The sequence below is a fragment of the Syngnathus floridae genome, chromosome 22 (genome assembly GCF_059516105.1).
Source record: "Syngnathus floridae isolate MCC-2025c chromosome 22, RoL_Sflo_1.0, whole genome shotgun sequence".
In the NCBI taxonomy this organism is placed as follows: domain Eukaryota; kingdom Metazoa; phylum Chordata; class Actinopteri; order Syngnathiformes; family Syngnathidae; genus Syngnathus; species Syngnathus floridae.
In genome coordinates, this window is record NC_142434.1 from 6090704 (window position 1) to 6117206 (window position 26503).

General features: G+C 43.2%; 2 protein-coding genes across 3 annotated transcripts in view; one reads left to right on the plus strand and one right to left on the minus strand.

The window, feature by feature from the left end:
* The window catches only part of iqsec3a (IQ motif and Sec7 domain ArfGEF 3a), a 38156-nt gene extending 19480 nt beyond the window's left edge, over positions 1 to 18676 (plus strand). The window contains exons 5-14 of one of the 2 annotated variants that reach the window (XM_088366644.1): positions 2324 to 2485; positions 4258 to 4380; positions 9370 to 9536; positions 9892 to 10031; positions 12466 to 12591; positions 13316 to 13415; positions 13490 to 13648; positions 13856 to 13945; positions 14561 to 14604; positions 16346 to 18676. In XM_088366644.1, coding sequence (XP_088222770.1) covers positions 2324 to 2485; positions 4258 to 4380; positions 9370 to 9536; positions 9892 to 10031; positions 12466 to 12591; positions 13316 to 13415; positions 13490 to 13648; positions 13856 to 13945; positions 14561 to 14604; positions 16346 to 16831 — 1597 coding nt within the window. In that variant the 3' untranslated portion in view covers positions 16832 to 18676. The remainder of the gene's footprint in view (positions 1 to 2323; positions 2486 to 4257; positions 4381 to 9369; positions 9537 to 9891; positions 10032 to 12465; positions 12592 to 13315; positions 13416 to 13489; positions 13649 to 13855; positions 13946 to 14560; positions 14605 to 16345) is intronic. The other variant, XM_088366645.1, reaches the window with a different exon arrangement.
* A 142-nt stretch (positions 18677 to 18818) lies between these two features.
* Positions 18819 to 24715, minus strand: slc6a1l (solute carrier family 6 member 1, like). The gene is made up of 14 exons (XM_088366647.1): positions 24460 to 24715; positions 24267 to 24398; positions 24081 to 24181; positions 23552 to 23661; positions 23334 to 23466; positions 22998 to 23132; positions 22824 to 22927; positions 22630 to 22754; positions 22449 to 22561; positions 22255 to 22386; positions 22091 to 22193; positions 21922 to 22022; positions 19405 to 19572; positions 18819 to 19306 (listed from the first exon to the last, which is right to left on the minus strand). The coding sequence occupies exons 1-14, from the start codon at positions 24698 to 24700 to the stop codon at positions 19214 to 19216; spliced, it is 1791 nt and encodes a 596-aa protein (XP_088222773.1). The 5' UTR covers positions 24701 to 24715; the 3' UTR covers positions 18819 to 19213.
* Positions 24716 to 26503: the final 1788 nt, after the last annotated feature.

Sequence of the window (26503 nt, forward strand, 5' to 3'; positions counted from 1 at the left end):
CTCAAATATTAACAGTGTAACACTTCACTGGGGCGGAGTCATTTTAATTGCGAATACAGATAAAATCAGGAAAAGCTGTTTGATTGATAGCTGGTTTATGTCCTCTGAATCTGTTGGACGCATTTTAAAAAGGTCATGGAGACGTGTACACACTTTGGATGTGTTATGAATAACACGCTGTGTGGTTAAGGGGAATAAGGTGACGAGAGTCTGTTTGCAGTCTCATGATAAACACACATTTAATCAATTGGCTGTGATGGAGGTGCGTGTCGAGACAGTAAAAACAAGAGGCAAAGCAAGCGCCGGGTTATTTGGTTCCACCACACTCTCATAACGGCAACCAAGGGGGGGGGGGTCCTATCTTGAACAGGCTTCGGGTTAAACGCGTCGCTTCTTCGGCAACGCACGCCAATTAAAGCTCACCAGTGGTTGTCAATCAAATTGTTCAGCTCGCTTTTATGGATTTTTAGTAACTGTTAGCATTTGGTCAAGTCGCACTAGAAATGCAACCCGACTATGTATGGGTGATGTAAACTCGTTTTCAACGACTATAGAGAATCTAAATTTTGAGTCGGCAACGGGTCCAGATTATTGTGATGTTTTAGACGCTGAGATTTGTTTTAAAAAATTAACTAGCGCAAGTAAAAGATTGGTGAGAAAAGCAATGAACCGGAACTTTCAATTATATTTCCCGAATTTAGTATTTGTCATGGAGGATATTAGATGCATTTGAAGTGTTTGACCCTTTTTTTGGGGGGGGTGGTCTTCCAAAATAGTGGCGACATATTGCGCTACCACCGCTAGCAGGTTAGCATTCTTTGAATTTGCGCGGTCCGATATTTTTATGTTAGCATGTTAGTGCATTGATCAATTCCAATTCGAAATGTTGTTACTCAGATCTTGCTTTCTGCTTCAAAGCTGGGAAAAAGTTTAGCATGTATGAGATGAAGGCGGACAAAAAGGTACAGCGGCAGAAAAAGCTGATCACTGACGGACTGTCAATGACAATGGCGAGGTGAGAGATCATCAAGTGCGACGAAGAGAAAGGTAGTTGGAAGCTGACGTTGGGGTGATATTTACTGTTACATTAATTGCCCTTTCACCCCCGCTCAAGCTGCACTGATTCAACATCTGAGTGGGCAACGATAAAGTCAGGAAAATCATTGTGATGAATCACCATCAGATAAATGATAACACTATTTGTTGCAGTGGCCTCCTGCGTGCTTTCTTCTAACACAGCACAGTAGTAAATGTATAGCACAGTTCTGTAGATTTAAAGCATGTGAATCAATGCTAATTAATAAAGTAGTCAGCAAAGGGGGAGAGCAAATTGTAATTGTTTTGCACAAGCGTGCCTGTGTGTATACATGCTCGCAAACATCAACATCCTGTTCCCATCCAGATGGTAAGCGACGGAAAGCGAGTTTTCTCACAAAACCCATCAACGGTGACCCTCGTCACGCTCTTTTGGATATTCACACGGGAATCGTGTAAAAAAAAAAAGAACTAGAGAAGACGCTTTCAAGTTTTGTTTTTTACTGAGTCAAAAAGTGATGCTGGAAAACAATTGAATCGACCAGCTAAATGAGCCCACCATTCCAAACAGCTCACAGCGTGATTCAACGATCACAATATCGATCATCACTTTGCCGAGAATTGTCTCTCCCTCATTCTGCACCACTCATCCCTGATTCGTCTCAAATTTGCCACCCCCTCGTCTGTTTGCCGTGGCAAATGACATTCAGCGTGTAGGATCTGCGCACGTGTTGGGAAAACATCAAGTAATCAGCCAAATTCGCTCGGCGACATGTCAGCCGTCAGCAGAGTGGGCGAGCAGATGCTTTCAAAGCCGGGAATTGCCGACTAGCTCATGCTGCTATTTGCTCACATCTGCTCTGTCTGGTGCTCTAACAACCTCCCCCCTTGCCCTTTACCTCCCCCCGACCAGCTTTCCTCACCTAGCTAAACCCATTAGCCAGGACAGGCGTGCTGTTACTTAAAAAGAGAACATAGTGGGAGAGGGATGGCATTCACAATCTAGCCTCCCTGGAGCATCTCTCCTCCACGTATGCTTAATAGCATTCGAAATACAGTGGACACTGGGAATTTTAACCATTTGACTTATCTGGAATAACAATATCGAAAAGTCAAACCTTGGTTTTCACTCTCATGGCTTGTAGCTAATGCTAATTCGTACTACATACGTTTTGAGAATCACTGCCCTAATATACGTACAACCTACTTCTTGACATGTTTTAGTTTTAGAAAAAAATCTTTTTATGCTAGGCTATGTTTTAAAAGCTTCTACCTCCATTTTTCCCAGTAATCCCGATAAAGGCCTCCAGTTCCTGATCTCGCGAGGCTTCATCCCTGACACGCCCATCGGCGTCGCCCACTTCCTGCTGCAGAGGAAAGGGCTGAGTCGGCAGATGATCGGCGAGTTCCTGGGCAACAGCAAGAAGCCCTTCAACAGGGATGTCCTCGAGTGAGTACCTCAGGGATGTAAATCTCATGCGAGCAAACATTTGCATTTAAATGACCGCTTTTTATTGGAGTTGCTTGCTCATTTTCACATCGTGGTAATGGCTGCTTTGACATGGTGATACATCAATTTATTTTGAGGGGATCAGAGGAAGGAGGACAGAAGATGTGCCTCCTTCACTGTCTTTTACCGAGCACACTTTTTAATATTAGCAAGGTCACAGATAAGGGCTAGGGCTGTCATTATCGAATATTTTTCGACTTGATTATTTCATTGATTAATCGAAAAATCTAATAATATTTAATTGTTCATTTTAGTTTGAATTATTTTTTTTTCTAGGGCTGTCACTATTGAATATTTTACAAATCGATTATTCCATCGATTAAAATTGGATAAAATTTTGTTTTTGCAAGATATTTCAAAGCCCTTTTCCCATTTACTGTTTAATTGGTATTGTTTAATAATTAAAAAACAACAATATCACAATACAGGGATGTATGTTGTATTTGTTTAAAATGATTTTGTTACTGGTGCAGTGATTTTTTTTTTCCCCAAATGAAAAACAAATTGCAGATATTCTGATTTGATTAAAGACTAAAGATAATCAGTCAATTTCAGGAATTACTACACAAATTAATGAATATTCACAGTTTTAATGTAAAAAGTGGCTACAAAAAATTACTCGATATTGAAATAGTTGTGGATTCATTTGATAATCGATTATTTGTTGATTAATTGATTAACGTTGACAGCTGTAGATAATACTTTTAAATGTATAGTGGATGGAGGTCTACTTAATGCTGTGTCCAGCAAGAGATGGTTTGACCTCTAGTGTGTCCCCTGCGGCGTGTCAGCAATGCTTCATTCTCCGCACGTTTCCTTAAGCATAAACTACGCGCATTAAAACGTCGCAAAGTCAATTAAGCCAAATTGTGGTCATGGATTTGACCCGCAGGACTCGTCCCATTGATGGATGTCGAGCAGTAAGATTATTGTCTGGTCCAACTCCACGGTTGTCTAGTTACGCTTCACAATACGCTTCCATCTGGCGCCGTGTTGCTTTTTATGTGTCGCTGTGCCGTCGTCTGTCCGACTGCCAGCTTCGTAAAAACGTACGTTTTTAAGGCTTGACAGCTGCCGAGGTTGTATGTATACTGTATGTACCGGAATGTTCGAGCTGTGCGGGTGTGGGAGGCGGGGCAGCTGTAGAGCATCTCGGCTGGTGTTACGTAAACAAGGAGTGACAGGAGTCGGCGCTGTCACGAGGAGCCGTCAAGACGAATCACAAAGTCACAATATTAGCTAATATTGACTTCATGTGTAAAACTAAATATTTAAAAATCTTTCAAATTAATTGGGTCACTCCCTAATTTCCACATATAGATACGACAAACTAAACATAAAAAATCCATGTCTTAATAAAGCACAAGAAAGAAATGAGTTTGAAAGTCCATTAAAACTTACTTCCAAACCTCATTTGGCCTGAACCATTTTGTATCCAGCTTCCAGTGAACTTATGTCACTAACTTTTTTTTTTTCGTTTTGTTAATTAAGGTAATTAAGATTTACTTGTCAGGTGTGAGGAGGATTTTCCGCTTGAGGAGATTTGCACGTTTGTTTGCCAGCTGCATCTTTATCCTCCTCCTCCCTTACGCACATTCCTGCTTGCGAATGTGCGGCGTGTTAAATTTGAGAGAACTCTTATCTCCAGTCCGCATCCCTGGGGCTCATCGATCCCATCGCGCTCACGCGTAATTATTACGTTACCTCAACAGCTGCGTAGTGGATGAGATGGATTTCTCGGGGATGGAGCTGGACGACGCGCTGAGGAAATTCCAGGCCCACATTCGTGTCCAGGGAGAAGCCCAGAAGGTGGAACGTCTCATCGAGGCATTCAGGTAATTAGCAAGTGATTTGCATATTTTTAATTGTTCTATTGCTAGGATGTGATTAGTTTTTGTCTTACCCGTAAAATTAATTATTTTAAAAAATATTTTATTGTTATGATATTTATTGAGTTTCATATGATTGACACTCCCAAAATAGTTACTAAGCAATATCCCGTTGAACAGCGGTGGTTTGTGAAGATAGCAAATGGTGATTTTTTTTTATCAGGGTTCGTTCAAATTTGAAAACATCTGGCTAACATCTAGTATGTGACCTTGAAACGAACTCTGGCGAAAAGCCACTGAGCTCTTTGTTCGCAAACCAGCTGAACGGGATACAGGCTTTTGTGTGTGTACTCCCAATACTGTTTTGGGGTTATATACTCCTATTTAACCCCCCAAAAATTTAGATAAATTATTAAACTACAAAAACAGCCCAATTTTCAGTGTTGAAAAAAAAACCTACAATTTTTGGGGGGTTGTTTTATCATAACGACCTAATTTTTTGGGTTACTTTGTGGGTTATTCATTCGACCCAACTTTTTTGGTCGGTCCCTTTTTGACACAGTTTGAACAGTTTGGTTATTAATGACCAAACTGTTCTTAGAGTGTGCTCAGTATTTATTACCAATTTGTTACAGCTACAGTAACGTCCATTCCAAGTAATCAACTAATGTAAAATGTAATGTCTGATGTAAAAAATATAACATGACTCTTTAATACACTAATTTTTTGGCTAAAAAAAATGATAAAAACAGTTTTTAATGGGTCCATATGCAAGATTTTGACCTTGACCGGTTTTATATCAGCTTATTATTTTTATACATTTATAAAAAAAAAAAAAAGAACATTTCAGGGGATGAAAAAGAATATATATTTTGCATTTTCGAGAAGCTCCAACATGTGACTTGCAAATTTGTGTTGGATCTTTCTTTCGGTCCTCATCACAGTTGAAAATAAACACGAGTTGACGCTGTCTGGCATCTCTGAGTTGAACGGTCACCTGTCACAGTTGCCTGAGGTGCACGACAAGGAGGTAAACAAAATGTGTGGCTCAAGAGACCATGGCACCGGCAATGCCTGGGCATCTGCGTGTTAGAGCAAAAGGCGTGAGAGCGGAACAAACCTGAGGGGGGTGGCAAGGATTGAAAAGGGCATGAAAACAAAAGAGGGTAGAGGATTTATAAATAACCAGTGTTGCGTAACGTCCACTGGCGTTTCATGTACCCCTCTCCACCCCCAACCCCCTCTCTTACCTCCCCTGCTGAGATCAGAAGCATCTCCAAAAACAAGCGGGGGGGGGACAGCGACGCATCCCCCCCAAAAATCGTGGCTAGCATGGGAAGTAGCAGCAGCTTCACTGTTTGCTGCGTCAGTGGACAAAACGAATGAACAAAATGGTGCATGCTGCAAATGTTTACACTGTGCATTTGCATAATGTAGCATCCCAAATAGGATTAGCCGTGCTGCGGTTTCAACAGTATAATAAATACAGTAGTGCCTTAAGATACAAGTTGACGTTATTCTGTAACCACACTTGAAACTCATAGAAGTTATATCTCAAATCATCTTTCCCCACTGACATGAATGGAAATACCATTAATCCGTTCCAACCTCCCAAGAAATACATCAACAAAAATGTGCATAATGCAAAATCTATAGTATTGTACTTTATATATAAAATCTAATAACTGTTGGAATTCAGTGGACATTTTGTAGTAATACTGTAATAGTACTAGTCGTTCTCCACAGAAGATAAAGAATATATGCCCATGAGTTTTTGATTATCTGTCACTCCACCGTTTGTATTCAAAGATTAGATTAGATTCAAATTCATTGTCAGTGTACAGCACAAGTACAGTACAGCGAAAAGAACTTTGACGTCCAACCAGAAGTGCAAAAAGAAGTAAAGTGCAGAGTAAAAAGAATACTAAGCAGTAGGTACAGTGCAATCAGGTAAATATGAAGTGAGTTATACTATGCGGGATAATATAAAAGAGGGATGAGTGCGGATATGACTGGTTAAGTATTTACAATAAGGTGCAGTAGAACAAATATTTGCAGGCGGTACTAGAATGCTAATTATAAATATAGGGTTATAAATATATATAGTGTCAGTATAACCAGATATGAACAGATATGTACAAGCGGAGTAAGAGTGATGAATAAATATATAGATTATATAGAATTATATGCAGATATGGACAGTATATGCAGGTATTACAGGTGTTGTTGTGGTGGGGTTATTGTGCTGCAGGGTTCAGAATGATAAGAGTTTGTGCTGCGGAGTTCAGGGCGATGACGGCAGAGGGGAAAAAGCTTTTCCTCATTCTACTCGTCTTGACCCGAAGAGTCTGGTATCACTTCCTAGAAGGAAGAACAGTAAACAGTCTGTGGTTGGGATGACTGGAGTCTTTGATGATGCTGCGTGCCTTCTTCAGGCACCGTTTTTGGTAAATCGACTCGATGGTAGGAAGTGATGTGCCGATGATGCGTTGGGCCATCTTCACCACCCTCTGCAGTGACTTCCGGTCCGCGGCTGTGCAGTTGCCGCACCAGACCGTGATGCCGTTGGTGAGGATACTCTCGTTGGTACACCGGTAGAAGTTCACCAGGATTCAAAGAGATAGATGGGCTTTCCTCAGTCTCATCAAGAAGAAAAGACGCTTGTTGGCCTTACTGACCAGTGACGAGGTGTTGAGGGACCAGGAGAGGTCATCGGAGATCTGGACACCCAAGAATTTGAAGGTGGCGACCCGCTCGACCTCCTCCCCGTTGATATGGATGGGGGCATGCGTGTCAGCCTCAGTCTTCCTGAAGTCAACGATGAGCTCCTTCGTTTTCTTGGTGTTGAGGGCCAGGTTGTTGTTGGCACACCACGTCGTCAGGTGCTGTTCCTCCTCCCTGTAGGCCATTTCATCATTGTTTTTGATGAGGCCCACCACCATTGCGTCGTCTGCAAACTTGAGGATGGTATTCGAGCCATGCGCAGGAGTGCAGTCGTAGGTGTAGAGGGAGTAGAGGAGTGGGCTCAGCACGCAACCCTGTGGGACGCCGGTGCTCATGGTTAGGGTGGAGGAAGTGAGGCCGTCTAACCTAACGGACTAGGGTCTGTTGGTTCGGAAGTCAAGTATCCAGTTAGTGGCAGAGGGGTTGATGTTGAGGTCCTTGTTCTCCACAAGGTTGCCAAGTTTGGTGATGAGTTTGGAGGGGATGATGGTGTTAAATGCAGAGCTGAAGTTAACAGCATCCGCACATGGGTTTTGCTCTCGCCCAGGTGGAAGAGGGCTGCATGTAGTGCAGAGGAGATGGATCATCTGTGCTCCTGTTTGCTTGGTAGGCAAATTGGTGTTTGTCCAGAGAAGGTGAGAGCACCGATTTGACGTGACCGGGCGCAGCCTCTCGAGGCACTTTATGAAGTGGGAGACGAGTGCAACTGGGCGGTAGTCGTTGAGGCCCTTCGCAGAGGAGTGTTTAGGCAACGGCACAATGGAGGTGGTCTTGAAGCACAACGGGACAGTTGCCTGGGCCAGAGACAGATTGAAGCTGTCGGTGAACACCTCCGTCAGTTGCTCAGCACAGTTCCTGAGCACCCGGCCAGGGATGCCATCAGGGCCAGCTGCTTTGCGTGCATTTGTCCTTTTCAGTGCTGCGCACACTTCAGTGGTTGAGAGAGTGAGGGGTTCAACTGCTAGAAAGATAACACTGCAACACTGATGCTTTTCGTTACCCTTTCTATGGTGTTTTCCATTCTGTGTTAGCAAGAAGCTAGCAGACTTAAACTCAACCTTATTTCTAGAGCACTTTAACAACAACAACCTCAACTCTGGAAAAGTGCTGTTCATCAAACTAAAAATTAAAATCATACAATAATAGAGATATGAATATTATAAAGTAATAATAATAATGTTGCCATATTAAAAAACACATTAAAAAACTACTAGCCTTGCTCCTGCATGTGTGTTTTTGTCGAAAACCAATTTAAGCGAATAAGTTCAGTAGAGCCTTCACACAAGCTCAACAGGCCCATAAAGCTGCACCACAAGCCCAGTGTGCAAAAGATGACTGCTCTAATTAACTATTACAGTACAATACACACACCTTTCCTTCTTTACTTGCTGTCTGATTCCTCATACACCATTGTACTGTTGTATTATTCATCCTCGAGCCGGGGAGTGTTCATACTTTATGCATTTGATTTGAAATAATCCCTCTCCATTGGGTGCACACACACACACACACACACACACACACACACACACACACACACACACACACACACACACACACACACACACACACACACACCATTTTTTAAACTGATGGGGCCTTTCTTATGAAACACTATTGGTCGACTATATTTGGTAGTGAGTTAGAATGTTGTGGTTCTCCTGTGTGTTGTGCATTTATGCTCTCTGAGTGTGCACGTAGTGTACATAAAAGCTTCTGCATGTTTAACTACAGCCAAGGACTCAGCGGAGTTCTCTGTGATGCATGATGCGTTCGACCCGGTAGGACAAATGGGTTTTAAAGCCACAGAGAGGAAAATGTTAGTGTCACATGAAGTCAAATTAAAGCAATCAATCCATACTAGCTTTCATGCACTTCCACGGTATTTGAATATTATACGTATGTTGAATGCTGCGAGATGTGATTCTTTTCTACTTATTGTACAAAAAATGGATGGATTATTCTATTTTATGCATTGAGTAAACAGGAAAATTGTGGTCACCTCATGCTCCATACTATATATATCTGTGATTTTGAGTGTGTGTGGCTTTAAAAGGCGGAGCCTAACCTGGTGAGTGACGTGGGAGTCAGAAAACAAGAGAGTAAAGTTTGTTGTTTTCAGCTCAGGTTATTGCTGGCTAGCCATTAGCCAGTTTGTATCTTGACTGTCTGGGTTATTTGTGGCTATCGCAGCTTGTGTATTTGACGCCAGACCCATATTTGTCCCCATTTTAATGAATGCTGTCTGTCTATATTCATGCCTCCCCGCAGTCAGCGCTACTGTATGTGCAACCCCGACGTGGTGCAGCAGTTCCACAACCCTGACACAATCTTCATCCTGGCTTTCGCTATCATCCTGCTCAACACCGACATGTACAGTCCCAACATCAAACCGGACCGGAAAATGCTGCTGGAGGACTTCATACGCAACCTCCGAGGTACGCGACAAAAATGCCGATCGATCAGTCCCGCGGGAGGTCGATGCGCACCAACTTTAGTAAATTCATCCAGACGAAATGCGGCGATTAGATCAAGCGGGAAAATCAATCCCGGCATTTTAGGCAAATGAAAATATGCCACGAGGTCCCAGCCAGCCTACTTGTCTTTGGTATTTTTTTTGTGTCATCTCTCCATCCACTACCGTTTGTTAATCTCATTTTGGGGAACACTTGGATTGATTGTTTGTCTGGAGGCCGACATAATTTAAGACAAGATGCTTTTTTTAAAAAACTTGTTTCAGAAGTGAGCGGTGAGTATTGCAACATCTAACAACGTTTGTACCCTATTTTTCAGGCGTGGATGACGGTGCGGACATCCCCCGCGACATGGTGGTGGGCATCTATGAGAGAATCCAGATGAGAGAACTACGCTCCAACGAAGACCACGTCACTTACGTCTCGAAGGTGGAGCAGTCCATCGTGGGCATGAAAACGGTGAGGAAACAAAAAATCCCCGTCTTATCCCCGCCTCCCCGTCTTGTTCTCGGCCTCATTTCTTGGACCATCGGGCGGTGTCTTAGTCAAGCGATTTATCACAAGTGCCGAGACTCACGCACTTTCTGTGCCAAGCCGGTCATTATTCAAGACCTTATCGCTAACGCCTAGCTTAAGTACTGTTAGCTGAGCACATTTGTTATCCATTAGAAGGCAATGAGTACATCCAACTTGTTACGCCAGGTCCATCTGTCATTAAGTGCTGAGGGTTTCTTGTGTAAGTGTTCTCCGTATACCGCAAGTCCTCAATGCAGCAAGGTATTTTTTTTTATTCAGAGCCAATCTGTACGCTTTCGAAATCAACTACAATCCAACATTGTTAACTTTACCCTCCCTGTTATTCACATCCAACGTGGAGGAAAAAGTTAGTCTCGCTCATCTCCCATCGACTTTCTCGATGACATTGAAAGTCTTATTGGCGCCATCTTCCTCACCGCCCCGCCTTCTCCTGTGTTTTTACGCCCCCCCCCCCCTTTAGCAACTGTGTCAGTGATGGATGGGTAGCCATCGGATGACAGAGAGCGCGTAGTCAGAGCCGCAAATGATGGATTGTTGAGACAGGAAGTGACTCCTCATGCCCACAAGGAGCTGTCAGTTCCACAAAAGGCAAGAGGAAAAGAAAGTTGATTGTGGACTGACTGCATTGTGCAGTTTTTTTTTATTATGATTACTCAATCAGGTTTATTTACATAACCCTTGCACACCCGCATCCAAGCGAGGAAAATCTCATATGCAAAGTAATATGCTTTTATTTAAATGCTATTTATTTTCTGTGTGTCAGTTTCAGAGGTGACAAATATCAGGAGAACCAAGTGAGGCGCAGAGGAATACTTTCAAAGTGTGCTATAATAGGTTTTTTGTTCAAAGCGTGTGGAAGACTGATATGGTCTCACTCTAATGTGAATTTATACGTATTTGGTCTAAAACGTATTAAACAGTGCCTCACTGTAATGGCTTTCTCCACAATGGAAGTTTGGCCGGTATGAATATTTTAAGGCTTAATTATAGCAAAGTCACTGCATCTCAAATATTTAGCGCCATGTAACTACTTTTATGTCTATTTAGAACAAACTCAAGGGGGTCATGTAAGTTCATAATAACACTGTCAGGATATGACGTGGGTTTCATACTAATGATGTCATTACATGGCTCTTCTGACATGAGCTGAGATGAAAAAGGAGGCGAGCGGGGAAATGTGCATGATCCCCCGTGGTGACAAGTAGAAGGTTGTGCAAATTATCCGCAGGGGTGCTGGCGGAAAATGAAAAGTGGAAACGCCGGGCGTATATTCAGATCCGATCACAAATAGGAGCCCGGCTGTGCTCGTGACAGCCCTTCCATTGCTTCCCTTTTATTCCAAGGATATGATTGGACTACTCGGCAAAGGCAATTTTGTGCAGCCAAGCCTCTGTTGTGATAAACCTTTACATGACCCCTTTTAATCGAGCGCTGTGCCAGGACCCACGCGGCTCGCAATCAACGTGATCGGATTAGAGTAAGAAGGAAGCAAGAAAGAAGAAGCTGCCTCCTATCCTCTTTTTGAATCTTCATCCAAGTGTCACCAAACATTGTTTGAATTGTACAATTGGCTGGTATGAAGTTACAATGCTGTGAGCAACGTTAGCGTCAAGTGATTTAGATGATTAAATTACAAAATAATAATAACAATACAGACACGAGCAAAGCCTTCAGAAGTATTTGATGAATCAACAACAAATCGATAATCGAATTAATCGGCAACTATTACATAATGAAGTAATTGTTTAGAGCATTGTTAAACTCCCAAATCCTCAGATCTCATCTTTTCAACAGTCATTTTTAGTTAATAAACTGTAATGCAATCTGAAATTTTACCGTATTATTCGATTAATGGAGTGAAGAATCAAAGAATAATCGATTCTGAAAATATTCGATTATGACAGGCCAATTTGGTCCTGCAAGGCTGCACTGTATCACCGACTAAGTGTTGCTATAGCAACGCCTCAATGATAATTTATAACCAGATTGCTCACTTAGTCCAACACACCTCCACCAAGGCCAAACTATTATCAAAAAGAGTTTGTGTATGTCCTTTTGTTCATTAGCAGCCTACATTCGCTTTATTTGTGGTTTTTTTACAAACAGATGGGCTGAGCTATTATTGTAATGATAAAAATAAATCAGATCCTCGTCACTGTGTCACGCATTTTCATCCTGCTAATTACATTTTTCCCTGAAATGACTCCTAGCCCCCCCCTCCCCCCCCCACAGAAAAATAAATGTCAACAATGCTTCCATCCTGCCAAGTGACAGAAATGAGCCAATATCCTTTTTTGTTTTATTACAGCAAAGTCTCCACAGTGGTGTGATTAATTTTTCCCGAATGTGCCTGCAGGTGCTGTCGGTGCCTCACAGACGACTGGTGTGCTGCAGTCGTCTTTTCGAGGTGACGGATGCCAACAAGGCTCAGAAGCAGGCGGCACACCAGCGAGAAGTGTTCCTCTTCAACGATCTCATTGTGGTAACTTTAAAAAAAAAATAATAAAAAAAAACACGTCTGATTCCCACACCGGCAGATTTCACATGACAAATGACAGTTTAAACCTTCCCGCACGTTAAAGCTTCTTATACTGTTGTGACATCTCTGCATGTGTTGCTTCTAATAAAGTCAAGCGGGAAAAATCCATCTCACAGAGCAGCCGGAAGGTACGGCTGTAAAAAAAAAAATGTTTGACTCGGGCCACGGCACAAATCAAAGACTTTGTGTCGGGCATGATTATTATTCTCATTAGGAGTCACATGGTGGGTTATGGTTTCAAAGTCGTTCAGCAGCCGTCATTATGCAAAATGGTGATCTCACACAAAGGGGACGACAAAAGTAGTGTCTGCTTAATTGGTGGCTGGAGGTTAAATGGCACATTTCGCGCAGAAAAGTTACAAGTAGGATGAATTCCCATGAGACGTTTGCCGCTCGTATCTGAAAAGTGGGACAAATGTCATCTCAAAGTCACAATGATTGCATTTCATCAGGGAACTAAGCTTTGATTTTGAGACCAAATTGTTTTTAAAATTGACGCAAGGTTAAAAGACAAACAAAATAAATGCAAATGTGGGGGAGTGACCACTTGCTAAAGATCAAAATGTTCCACATTTGAGTTATTTCTGGATCCAACAACAAGAATCAACATAATTTTTCTATAATAAATAAAACAGATATATTTTTTTGTGTGTGTGTCCGTCCACAGATATTAAAGCTTTGTCCAAAAAAGAAGAGCTCAGCAGCCTACACGTTCTGCAAAGCCCTGGGCCTTCTTGGGATGCAGTTCCACTTGTTTGAGAATGAATGTGAGTCACCGTCTCTGCATTTTTGACCCATGTAATTGGAATTAATTTTCAATTTGTCCATTTTTCTCCATCAGACTACCCACACGGCATCACCATCCTTTCGCCGTTCGGCTCCGACAAGAAGCAGGTGCTCAACTTCTGCGCTCAAAGCGCTGAGGAGCTGCTCAAATTTGTAGAAGATCTGAAGGAGTCCATCGCCGAGGTGTCGGAAATGGAGCAGATACGCATTGAGTGTAAGATTTTATGGAAAATTGTAGCCAAAACAACATTATAAAGTCAGCGTGATTGGCGGCGACGGGCAATTAGTATCAACCGTGGCGTTTAATTACCGCGATGAAGCGCCCGGCGTGGGAGGTGCATGTCAACGCCCGTGTGATAATGGCGAGGATGATGAGGGCGGCAGTGCGTATCTTACGCTCTCGCTCGCTTGCTCACTTCAGGGGAGCTGGAGAAGCAGCAGGGGGCGAAGACGCAACCGATCAACAACGGCACGCAACTGGAGCTGCGAGGAAAACACGCCGGCACGTCAGGTAGGTAATTTGAGGCTCGACTATGCCACTGATTTTAGTCAAGTGAATTTTTTTCTTTGCTATAATATGTTCTATGTGGCCCCACTAGTCTCAAACTGTTTTCAGAATTTTGGTCATGTGCCGTTTGCAACCTGAGCCCCTGCGCAACTGTGATGTGATTTTCACTCGACAGCAAGAAGCAAAATGGCTGCCCCCTGAGATGAATAATGCTTAATTCATATTCCACAAACACAATATGAACCAAAATACCTTGTTTACACCATTTCCAGCTTGACTCCCCCTTTAAAAGAGAAAAGCACGTTAGCTTCATTCTAACACATAAGGTAAAATGCTATGAACGTGCTAACAGAACTAACATCGATGTGTTGGAATTATAACTCCCCCTTGAAAACAAATCGTGCAGCAACACAAGTAGAAAGACAATGTAACAATACTCACAGGCATATATTCTTTGAGTTTTATGAAAACCAACTAATATTAGTAGTAATAAATATAAAATTACCGAACTTTATTGAAAAAACATTTTGGAAAGACTAGTGAATTTTAGTTGTGTGATTTTTCCAATGTAAAATGTGTACCTTTAGCTCAGTGAAGGTTGTAACACTGTGGCTTCAGGAAACCAGGAGCTTGAGGACAGAAGTGGACAAAACGCCGTGGAGGTGAGTGCTTAACAACATGGCCAAGTACGTCCCCAACGACAGGTAAGTGCTCGAGCTAGCGTAGTGAGGCGTAAACAGGATCGATAAAACAAAAAAAGAGGTAGATTGACGTCAAAGAGTGGTGAAGGTGAAAAACAAAACTCCAAATGCATTTGGATTCCTTTTTTCCACTCATCCTGGACAAGCAAACAGAAGCCATCTCAACTACGTTACCCAGGAGGCTTTGCGGCTGGCTACAGGATGACCTTTTCTCCCTCCCGCTTCTCTGCGGCGGTGCGTTGCCTGGAGGCAGAGGATACGCACTCAGCCTCAAGTTGACATTGAATGTAACTCAGGCTTGAGTGGCCTAATTAGATATTGAGCTTTTTTTTTTTTTTTTTTTGGCCATTGATTTAAACCCCATAATTTAAATTACATTTAAGATCTAAAATGATTCTCATTGCGGGAGATTGTCCTCTTGTCCCGCCACACGGGCTGCGGTGAATGTCAGCGGCTGGTGCGAATGAAACGCTAGCTGTCAAAGCGCATTCATCCGGACGGGGAGCGGTGGGGGTGGGAGTCGGTCGCCGCAGTGCAGAGTGCAGCTCTTCTGTCCCCATCCTTTCATCCGTCCGCCAATCGGACAAAGCCGTCGTGCAAAGTCACGAAAACAGCTGCTCGCCAATGACGACGCGATGTGATGAGACGGACAATCAGCTTGTGTTTTTTCACAAAGTAGCGGAAAACAAACGAAGGAAACTGGACTATTAGCATCAAGAAACCTGCATGGAGATCCAATCTTGGATCTACCACTGGCCTGTTGTGTCAGTCGCTCACAATCATTTGCACTGGAAGATGATCGGATGATCAGAACATCTACTCAGGGACTGGATATCGATAGTGTTCTTCTTCTTAAGCTAGTTCTAAAAAGTAGGGGTTGGACCCATAGGTCGGCGATAAATGTCATAAAGCAAAATAACAGTACTCAGTTGTGAAAAAAAAAAAGTGATCGTATTGGCAATCATTGAAGTCACAATTCAAACAATCATTTATTTTTGGATACAAAACAAGACAAACATGTAAAAAAATACACATTTAGTTTTTGTCAATTTTATCATCGGTGAGCTTTCTGATTTTTTATTTTGGTAAATTTTAAATAATCGTAGAAAATTGTAGTTTATGACACAATACTTGGTGACCTTTTTTTAAAATCTTTCACTCGTTATCGCATTTTCACCTGCTCTAAATAAGAATTAAAACTAATACAAAGGCCAAAACAAAATTAAAACTTCTGAAGTGGTTCAACCCCTACTTGGGAGTACAAAGACAGGAGAAAAGAATAAGAGTATCAATAATGTGACTTGTGCATCGTGCCTTGTTGCTTGTTAGACGTCTTGTGTGCTTCCCCTCCTCTTCTACCAACTGCACGTTCTGGTTCCTTCCACCCAATCCTGAGTATGTCCCCCCCCCCTCCCCATAGCGCCACACAGTGGTTTGGAAGGGCGATACAGGTGCCCTCAGTGTCCCCTTTGGAACCACCCGGCTTCCCCCCACCACCCCTCACGCACAATTCCCAGCATCCACGGAGGACCAAACCAAGCCCCCCTTCACCCCACGTGTGTGCGTGTTTGTGTTATGACATCACCACCACTTTCACCCCCCCCCCCAAAAAAAAAATGAATAAAGAGGGCTTGACGGATCATAGCGGAGGAACCAGCTTGATAACATTTGATGCTGTTCTCTTGGCTGTTTTCTAAACTAGGTGTCAATTCACAACAGGCTTCAGACGTACCAGCTCAGCAGCAGTCCCGAGAGCGCGGGCCTTCTTAACCACGGGGGGGAGCCGCCGGTCCACCCGGGCACCCCGGCCCAGCGGCCACGCCCCCAGCCCGCCGCCAGCGTGGCCGACCTGCGGCCCGAGGCGCTCATCCAGTGTCAGCAGATCGTCAAGGTCATCATGTTGGACAACGGCGGCCACGCCCGCATGGAGGCCTTCCTCAGCCACGCGCCCCCACACCCGCACCCCCACTACCACCCACACCACTACTACCAGCATTACCAGCTGAGCCAGTCGGCCACATCCACACCTCTGCGTTCGCCCGACCCTTCGCAATGCGGAGGCGGAGACGGCTACCAACCCCCTCTTCCTCCGCCGCCGCCGCCATACAACCACCCGCATCAGTACATCCCCCCGGACCCCCGCCTCAGCCTACATCGGACCCCTAGCGGCTCTCGGAGCATGGTGTAAATAGAATTTAATTAACCCTGCTTATTTAACAGTACACAATGTACATAAAATATATCATCAGAAGAATTATTTAAAAAAAAAACACACATTTAATTATATTTAGGAAAATATGCTTAGATTTGAAAAAAGAGGCAATGTCATGTGTGGATAACATTTGATTCGATTTTCAAAAGCCACCTTTTTAACTCGAGCTAAAATTGGGATGGACTAAGAGCAGAAAATATCCTCACCTGTGACTGTTGTGCCAAAAAAAATGAGCAAAGCGGAAAAGAAGGACTTCCAAAAATCTACTCGCGATGGATGGATGGATGGATGGATGGATGGATGGATGGATGGATGGATGGATGGATGGATGGATGGATGGATGGATGGATGGATGGATGGATGGATGGATGGATGGATGGATGGATGGATGGATGGATGGATGGATGGATGGATGGATGGATGGACACTTCCACACTGGCTATTTATTTATTTATTTATTGCTTCTACAAGAAACAAACTGCTTCTATCCAACAACAGACTTTCAAACTGAGACACACTGTGGCCGCCATGTTTCTCTTTGAGGGGGACGCTGACGCTTCTTTGCTTTTTCAGGGAATCTCGAATTTCCTCGTTCAATTTTGGTTTTTAAAGCCTTTGTGTGTATTTGGTACCTCCCCATTTTCCGTGTGTTTTGTCTTCTCCTATCTCCTGCTTATCTTTCTAACCTGACATTAATCCCCAAAACGCAAGAAAAACAATGAATAAACAACAGCTTTTGTTCAGACAGAAAATGCTGATAATAATAACTGGGGCATTAGTTGAACTTCGTTCCTGGAGCGTGGATTGTAAATATCACATCCTAAAAGATATCGGAAAGGACACAGAGCATCTTAATAATCACATGACCTTCACTTTCCGATGAGTCACTCTATGCCCTGCCTCATATTTTATGCACTAAAAAAAAAAAAAAAAAAAAAGCCCCAAGTGAGCATTAACTTCCAGAAGCGTCCAGTCAGCTGACAGCCATCAGGCAGCCATCAGGCGGATTTATTGATTTTTTTTTCAACTCTAGCCGTCTTTTATTCATTGATAACATCACATGGACTTTAAAAAAAAAGAAATGTGTGTTCTGAAATGAAACATGAGCAAATCCTGCTTAAAACTTCAGCATTATTGCAGCTAGTTGTGCTTTTTTCAAGACATTTTAAACACATCAAAGTATAATATAATAGAAAGAATAAGTTAAGTACGCCCCTGAACAAGCACTTCTGTTGATTTATTTCTATTGGCTTGAAAAACATGAGAAAGTGTTTGTTCCAAGATTTTAATTTGGTTTGCATGTATGTTTTGATGCATGATTGAATTAAGTGTGTGAGCACATGAATGGGGAATAAAGGGGTGCATTTTTCTGTCATAAAAAAAAAAATCTCAATGCATTGAATTATTACCCCATTCAAGTGGGGTGACCAGTGGAATAAGCAAATGTCAGGTTCTCTTCCCCCCCCCCCCCCCCCTCAAACTTAACTGTTGAATTTTCTTGGGAGATGCTTTATATATGTGTGTGCGTGTACGGGATGTTACCACGGCAACCAATGTAGCATTTAGGGAGTTCCACGAGTGGCTGACTTTCACCTATGACAGGACACTGACCAAAGGGCTCTCCCATATATACAAGTGCACTGCTTCATGAATGACATGATGACATCATATTAGTGAATTTACATTTAATTAATTAATTAAAAAAATGTTAAAGATAAGGGAGTGTGAGAGAAATGACCCATGACTTCCCGCGGTTGGATTCCTCTCTTGAACTGTCTTTGCAGTATATCAACATGCTATTAAATATCATTCAAGTTTGTTTGTGTTTGCTTTTGGAAGTTGTTTTTAATTTTGAAGAATATAAATATTATTTACATATTTATCCAACTAATTGTGTGCACTTTACATCAGAGTTCAATTACAATGCATTCAAGTATTTGTTATATAAACAGCAGGTTGAGTATTCAAATGTAACTGGACACTTTATTAGGTACACCTGAGAAATCTAAAAATCCTTATTTTCATTCTTTTTTTAAACCACATTCTTTGTTCCACATTATTCAGAGGTCAGTTTTAAATTGAATATATTTACATGTGTCTAACAGTTTCAATCCATTATACGTGTGTATAGCTTTTTCGTCATCAATAATACAGATTATGGCCTACGCTATTATACACAAATTAAAAAAAAAAATTATTACCATATGATGGCCTACAATCACAGTTATCGACAAAATCTCCCTTTTTAAAGCTTTAAAATGTCACAGCAAATCGTTACATCCAAGTGTCAAATCTCACTAAATCTGTCCTGACAGGGTGATTATTATTCTAGGGATAACACAAGAGGAGGAAGGGGGGCTACACGAGGGCTTCACCAACATTCCCAGTGTGCATGAACCCATCGTGACCCGATGGCTTGTCTTGCTGTGACGTCGTCATCCTCTTCCAGCGCTAAAGGTCACAAAAGAGCAATATTTATTGTTTCTATTAACTCCCTGCGTCATTTCCGAGTAGGGGGGGAGAGATAAAGGTCAAGGGTGACCCTGTACCTCCTTGATGCATCCCGGCGTGGTGTACAGCATATAGACGACGTAGCCCGGGATGAGCACCATGGAGGACAAGGCCATGAACCAGCCGATGGTTTGGCCCCACACGGGGTACACGTACTTGCCCAGAGTCAGGGGTGTCATCTCCACAGCGCTGAAGGTAAACACGCCCTGTAAGCAAAGATGTTTGAATTATGTGGTTTTTTGTTTTTTGTTTTTACAATTACCTGAGCAGAACTGTCCTCATAGATCTTTGGGGTGTCTGGTTCGTCCATGACGAGCTATCAGCTAGGCTAGGAAAACTAGCCTATCAATTGACCATTATTTTATGTTCACTTCAACAAATTCTTTGTTTTGCACATTTATATGCAATAATATTTGTTCTATTTTATTCATCTAACTCTTTATTGAACATAAATATGAAAGGTCAAGCCTTTCCATAACAGGTTAGAAGCTAGGCTAGGCTAACAAGCCCATTAGTGTGGTTTCAAGTTAAACAAATCCGACACGTTCAGCATTACATACAGTTATAAATTTTCATTTATGAACCTTTCAAATTTCTTAGTGACGTTTGACGTTTAATGTAGAAGTGAAAGTTCAATCCTGTTCATTCTTGTCTGGCGAGCAGCTAAAGGCAGGGAATTTACACTGCTCAAAAAAATTAAAGGAACACTTTGAAAACACATCAGATTTCAATGGTGAAAAAAAAAGTTGGATATCTATACTGATATGGACAGTTTCATGTCTCAGGAACAAAAGGATGCCACATCTTTTGATGGAAATAAAAGTTTTCAGCCTACAGAGGGCTCAGTATATAGACACTCGAAAAATCAAAGTGAAAAAAATGATGTGGCAGGCTCGTCCATTTTGCCTAAATTCAATTTCTGCAACTCAAAATTCTTTTCAATATCTTGTGTGGCCCCCCACGTGCTTGTATGCATGCTTGACAACGTCACGGCATGCTCCTAATGAGACGACGGAGGGTGTCTTTTGGGATGTCCTCCCAGATCCGTCTAAGAGCATCAGTGAGCTCCTGTAAAGTCTGAGGAGCAACCTGGCGGCGTCTGATGGACCGAATCATTATGTCGCAGAGGTGTTCTATCGGGTTTAGTTCAGGTGATCGTGAGGGCCATTCAATTGTGTCAATTCCTTCATCCTCCAGATACTGTCTGCATACTCTTGCCACATGAGGCCGGGCATTGTCGTGGATCAGGAGGAAACCAGGACCTACTGCACCATGTGTGCAAGGATTTCATCCTAATACCTAATGGCAGTCAGACTGCCGTTCTCTAGCCTGTAGAGGTCTGTTCGTCCCTCCATGGAAATGCCTCCCCAGACCATCACTGACCCACCACCAAACCGGTCATGCTGAATGATGTTGCAGGCAGCATAGCGCTCTCCTTGGGTTCTCCAGACCCTTTAAGGTCTATCGCAGGTGCTCAGGGTAAACCTGCTCTCATCTGTGAAAAGCACGGGGCACCAGTGGCGGACTTGCCAATTCTGCTGTTCTATGGCAAATGCCAATCGAGCTCCACGGTGCTGAGCAATGAGCACAGGGCACACTACAGGACGTCGTGCCCTGAGGCCACCCTCGTGAAGTCTGTTTCTGACTGTTTGGGCAGAGATATTCACACCAGTAGCCTGCTGGAGGTCATTCTGTAGAGCTCGGGCAGTGCTCAACCTGTTCCTCCTTGCACAAAGTAGCAGATATCGGTCCTGCTGATGGAATGAGGACCGTCTACGGCCTAGTCCAGCTCTCCTAGAGTAACTGCCTGTCTCCTGGAATCTCCTCGATGCTCTGGAGATTGTACTGAGAGACACATCAAATCTTCTTGCAACAGCACGCTTGGATGTGCCATCCTGGAGGAGTTGGACAATCTGCGCAACTTCAGGAGGGTTAAGAAATCGCCTCATGCTCCCAGTCGTGATAATGACTCTAGCTAAAGCCAACACTTGTGGAAAAACAGTTAAAAAAGATCAAGAGGGAGGAACTTGAAATGGCCTCCACCTGCAAAACCAGTCCTGTTTTGGGGACCATCTCGCTGTTGCCCCTCTAGTGCACCTGTTGTTAATTCCATCAACACCAATGCAGCTGAAACTGATTGACAACCCCTTCTGCCACCGACCTGACCAAAAACGTATTACAAAAATCTAATTGAATTCATGCTATACCCTGATAAAAAACTGTTCCTTTAATTTTTTTGAGCAGTGTATTTTTTGCAACAATATGTGCTGACTGAAATTGGAGCCTAATGCAAGCTAACCATATTATCAACTTATTAGCATGCTAGCGCTTAACTTGGTTCGAATGATGTAATGGGCTAAAAGTGAGTTTTCAGTATTTGAATATTCTGTGCATGTTTTCTGAGATTTAACTAGAGTAACTGCTGTAACTACTGTATTTAATCATTTTGACCTGTTTCTTACCACGATAATACCAGTCGTATTGATTGCCACCATGATACTGACAGATTGATGCCACAGAGGTCGAGTCAATGAAATAATTTCCTGTTCGCTTACCAGGCAAATGAGTGGCGTGAAAAACTTCCAACAGAGCTTCCACCAAACGCAGGGTCGGTAGCCGATCATGTCCTCGATGTCATTATAGAACCTCTCGGCTCCTGCGCCGTTAAATCGACGTCAGCGCAAAAAAAGACAAGAGGTTGTAACTGGCTTGGACACTTCCTACCGTAAAGCCAGGCGATGGAGACAGTCTCGAAGAAGACAAGATAGAGTAGGCACATTCCGCTGGCTGAGTAATAATCAAACAGCTTGAACACATACAGGCCACCCTGGAAGACACGGAGGGGGCAAATTTAGCCAATACCAAGATTGTTTTGTCATGTCGTGTACCTGTGTGATATTGGAGAACCCGATGATGAAGGACACGAAGCAGACAATCAAGATGAAAACCTTCTTCCTCTTCCTTAACACTAAGGGATACTCATCCATCAGAGCTGTGATGAAACCTTCCACTGTGCAGAACTGATTGGATATGAAGAAGAGTCATTCCTGTGTCTGTTTGTTACATGTTGTGTTGCGTGTACCTGGCTGTCCAAGCCCAGCATCATGAGCATGGAGAAGAAGAGGATGGCCCACAGGGATGACATTGGTAACTGCGTGACCGCCTGGGGGTATGCCAAAAACGCCAAGCCAGGGCCTATATTGTCAAAAATACTCAATTATTGGCTCGCTGTACTTCACAACTCCGACATCTCAATCGAATACCCGAAGCTGCTAGCTCCTGTACAGGCTTCTTAGTGATGTGCGACATGAAGCCCACGATAGAGAAGATGACAAAGCCGGCGAACATGCTGGTACAGGAGTTGATGCAACACACGATGATGGAATCCCTAAAATGGACGACAGGACAATCGTCAACGTGTAAAAAAAATGGCCAAAAGGTTGTGATGGGGCCATACTTGTAGACGTCGTTATTGTAGCTATTGTAGCTGCCCAGTGCGATGAGCGAGCCCAGGCCTAGTCCGTAGGAGAAGAAGATTTGGGTGGCGGCATCCAGCCACACCTTGGACATGTACACATAAGTATTTATTACCAAGGAGATGCCAAAACTATATACTGTAAGGACGTTATACCTCTGAGCGAGTGAGCTTATTGAAATCTGGGGTGATGTAAAAGCGGATGCCGTCGATGGCTCCAGGGAGGGTGACCCCACGGAAGAACAGGATGAAGAGCATAAAGTAGGGATAGGTAGCTGAGAAGTACACCACCTAAATTGAGGAAATCGTCTAACATCAGCCTCCATCTCCCCGTTTAATCTCCATCGTTTGGTTTTAATTAACACCTCATGACATTTTCTCTACCTTATGCTTGGTGGTGGTAATTTCAAAGTTGACCCTCCAATGAGCACAAATAAAAATCCCAGATAACTTCTGTCAGTCAATTTAAGTAGTTACACAAAACAGTCTGACCTTCCCCGTCCACTCCACTCCCTTCCAGATTGAGAAATAGACGAGAACCCATGCGAGTGCCAGGGTGCCCACCAGGGGCCAACGAAGTTCCCCGGGTTCCTCCAGACCACCGGACAGCTGGTGCATGTTACGCCTGTAAAAACACAGAATTGATCTCTCTGAAAGGGAAAGACCAATAAATGCCCTTAGGAATCTGATGTGCAAGACATTCGACTCACTCCCAAAACTCTGTAACAGCACTAGTCAGGTTTGTGGTGTCCTTCAGGCTGTAGTTGCAGAAACACTTATCTGTGTTCCAGGGATTGTCGCAGTTTTGCCAGGGCAGCTCCTGCATGCACAGAAACAGAACTTCAAAGTCAAAGTCAGCTTTATTGTCAATTTCTCCACATGCCAAAGACACACAAAGAAACCGAAATTTCGTTCCCCCCTATCCCACGGTGACAAGACATGGCTCACAACAGACAAACAAGTAAACAAGTATAACAAAAGCGTGCTGAATAAATAATGAATAAATAACACAACAATAAATAAATAAATAAGAGGAGCAGAAAAAAAAAGGAGCAAGTGCGCGTACAGCAGACATTCTCGAAAATAGCGCGACAGTGCCGCACGCTACGCAGAAGGGGGTAGCGAGTTCAGGGCCCTAACAGCCTGGAGAAAGAAGCTGTTGGCGAGTCCGGTGGTGCGGGAGCGCAACTTCCCGATCTGAACGACGGAAGCCTTGGCAGATTCTTGTTTTTAACATACCGAGCCGAAGGAGTTGAACAAGTAGTAGAGGGCCCAGGCTATGATGATAATGTAGTAGATGTTGAGCCAGAAGGATAGCACCACTGCGGCCAGACCAACACCTGCCGACACACCAGAACCATTCTGCAGGTTTCTACCTTGACCATTCTCGGAATCTATCATGTCATTGGAATCTTTGGTCTTTACCTTTCATCATCGGCATGAGCTTCCACACCCCGAGACCTCCTACTGAGGTGAATTGTCCAAGGGACGTCTCCAGTAGGAAGAGCGGTATCCCAGCAAACACCAGAGTCATAAAGTACGGGATCAGGAATGCTCCTTGATGGGAATCAGATGAATCAGTTGGGTAAAATCAGGGGCTCAATGGATAAGAACTTACCTCCGCCATTCTTGCCGCACAAATACGGGAACCTCCAGACATTCCCTAAACCGATGGCGTACCCCACGCAGGAAAGCAGGAAGTCAAACTTGCCCTTCCAGCTTCCTCGGTCGGGTGGCTCCTCTTTTTGCTTTTCTTGGTCCGCAAGTGGTGCCGCAAGCTCCATTTCCTCAAAAGGAACCGCTTGCTTGACATCACTCGGTGAGTTCAAGTCTACCGTACTCTGTCCGGTTTTGCCCATGGTGGACCTCCACTAAGAGAGTGGATCCTTTGGCGTTCTCAAACTGGATTATGGTTCTTTGGTAGACGGATGTGAATACGCAGAAAAGCTATAAAGAAATGATGATCCAAGTTTAGCTTTTCTACTTGGGAGGTTACGTTTCCATGACTGGATTTATTCCTAACTATTTATGTCAGTACACCCAAACACCCAACCCCACTATCTTGTATTCCAATTCTGGATGACATCATTTGATCAAGAAATTGGCACACTGAGAGGAAAACATTTGCCAGTGATTGATTGGCCTAGAAAATGTTCACGTCGCTACTTTTCATTTGATCACTGCACTGAATGAGCAATCACATAGATGCAATATTTATAGGTAGTTGCTGATTGATGCTCATGAAAAGACATTGTGTAGTGATGCAAATGATCCATACTTGAAATTTAGATGACTCTTTGATAAGGGAAAAAATGTAAAAAAGTAAAATCCATTTGGATCAAAAAAAGGAAAGTAACTTGAAGATTAGTGGTGTCAAACTCATTTTTGTCACAGGCCGCATTGTACTCATAGTTTCCCTCGGAGGGCAATTAGAAAATGCTAGCAATATCTCTGTTTTTAAAAGATAAAGACAATTTGTAATTTTAGTAATGACACAAAATTGATGCAAAATTTGTCTTTGCAGGCCACATAAAATGACATTGGCGGGCCCTATCTGGCCCCCGGGCCTTGAGTTTAACACCTATGTTTTAGATAGATAGCAGATTTTGATTTTATTATTGCTCTCCATTGCGTGTGCATGCCTTTATCTTTCTCAGCTATACTGTATGACAAGAGGAAGAACAGCCTACCTGGGAGATGTCCACCTCATCAACTTCTTCACAACTTGATCCGAAAGGTAAAGAAAAAAAACCTGTCAATTCGGGCTGCCTCCTCAGGCCCATGGGAGGCTCTCCGCTTCCCGAAAAGACCTCGCCGACGTTTCCCACTCACTGTTTCTGTCGTATCGCCGCGCTGGCTGGTTGTCCTTGTTAGCCGCGGCTATCGAGTAGTTGCTAATAAAGTTCGACCTGTGTGCCTGCTTTGATTACAGCTCAGCACCCGGACCGCCTGAGGCCGTATGGGATATGCCGATCACACACACACGCACAGTGGTGGTACATTGTGTGTATATGTGTGTGAGAGTTTGAAACTTGCCAGCATGGTTGCCATGGTATTCCCGTGATAGAAAAGGCCCTCATCTTGGAAAGAGCAAAATGATTTACTGTAACCAGCCAAACGTCCACTCTGGCCAGTTTTAAAGAGACATTTTGATAGGAACATTATTAAATACAATGAGCTTAAACAGACATTGAGAAGCTACAGGATAAATATTTCTTTATGTTTTGTTTCAAAAATTATGTCGAAAGTCTTCCCAGCAGAGCCCCGAGGTGAGTTTTTCTGATCATGTGCCATTATTTATCGAGGGCCTTGAAGGCAGCAGTTAAGTTCATGATTTCGTTTTCGTTTTTTCATGGCTTGCGGTATTCCAACAGAATGTACTCGGAAATCCCTTTCCAATCAAAAATAAATCAAAACGCACCTTTCAAAATCACCTCTGGGCTTTTAAGTGCACGCAGAGATGGTATTGTTCGGTTTATTTCATGTCCCTACTGCTGCAGGTCAACATGTACAGTAGTGCCTTGAAAGTTCAATTCATCCCGTGACCACGCTTGCTGATCAAAATACATCTCAAATCATCTTCCCCCATTGAAACGAATGGAGATGCCATCAATCCGTTCTAGCACCTTCCCAAAATAATTTTTTTTCAATAAATCAGCATC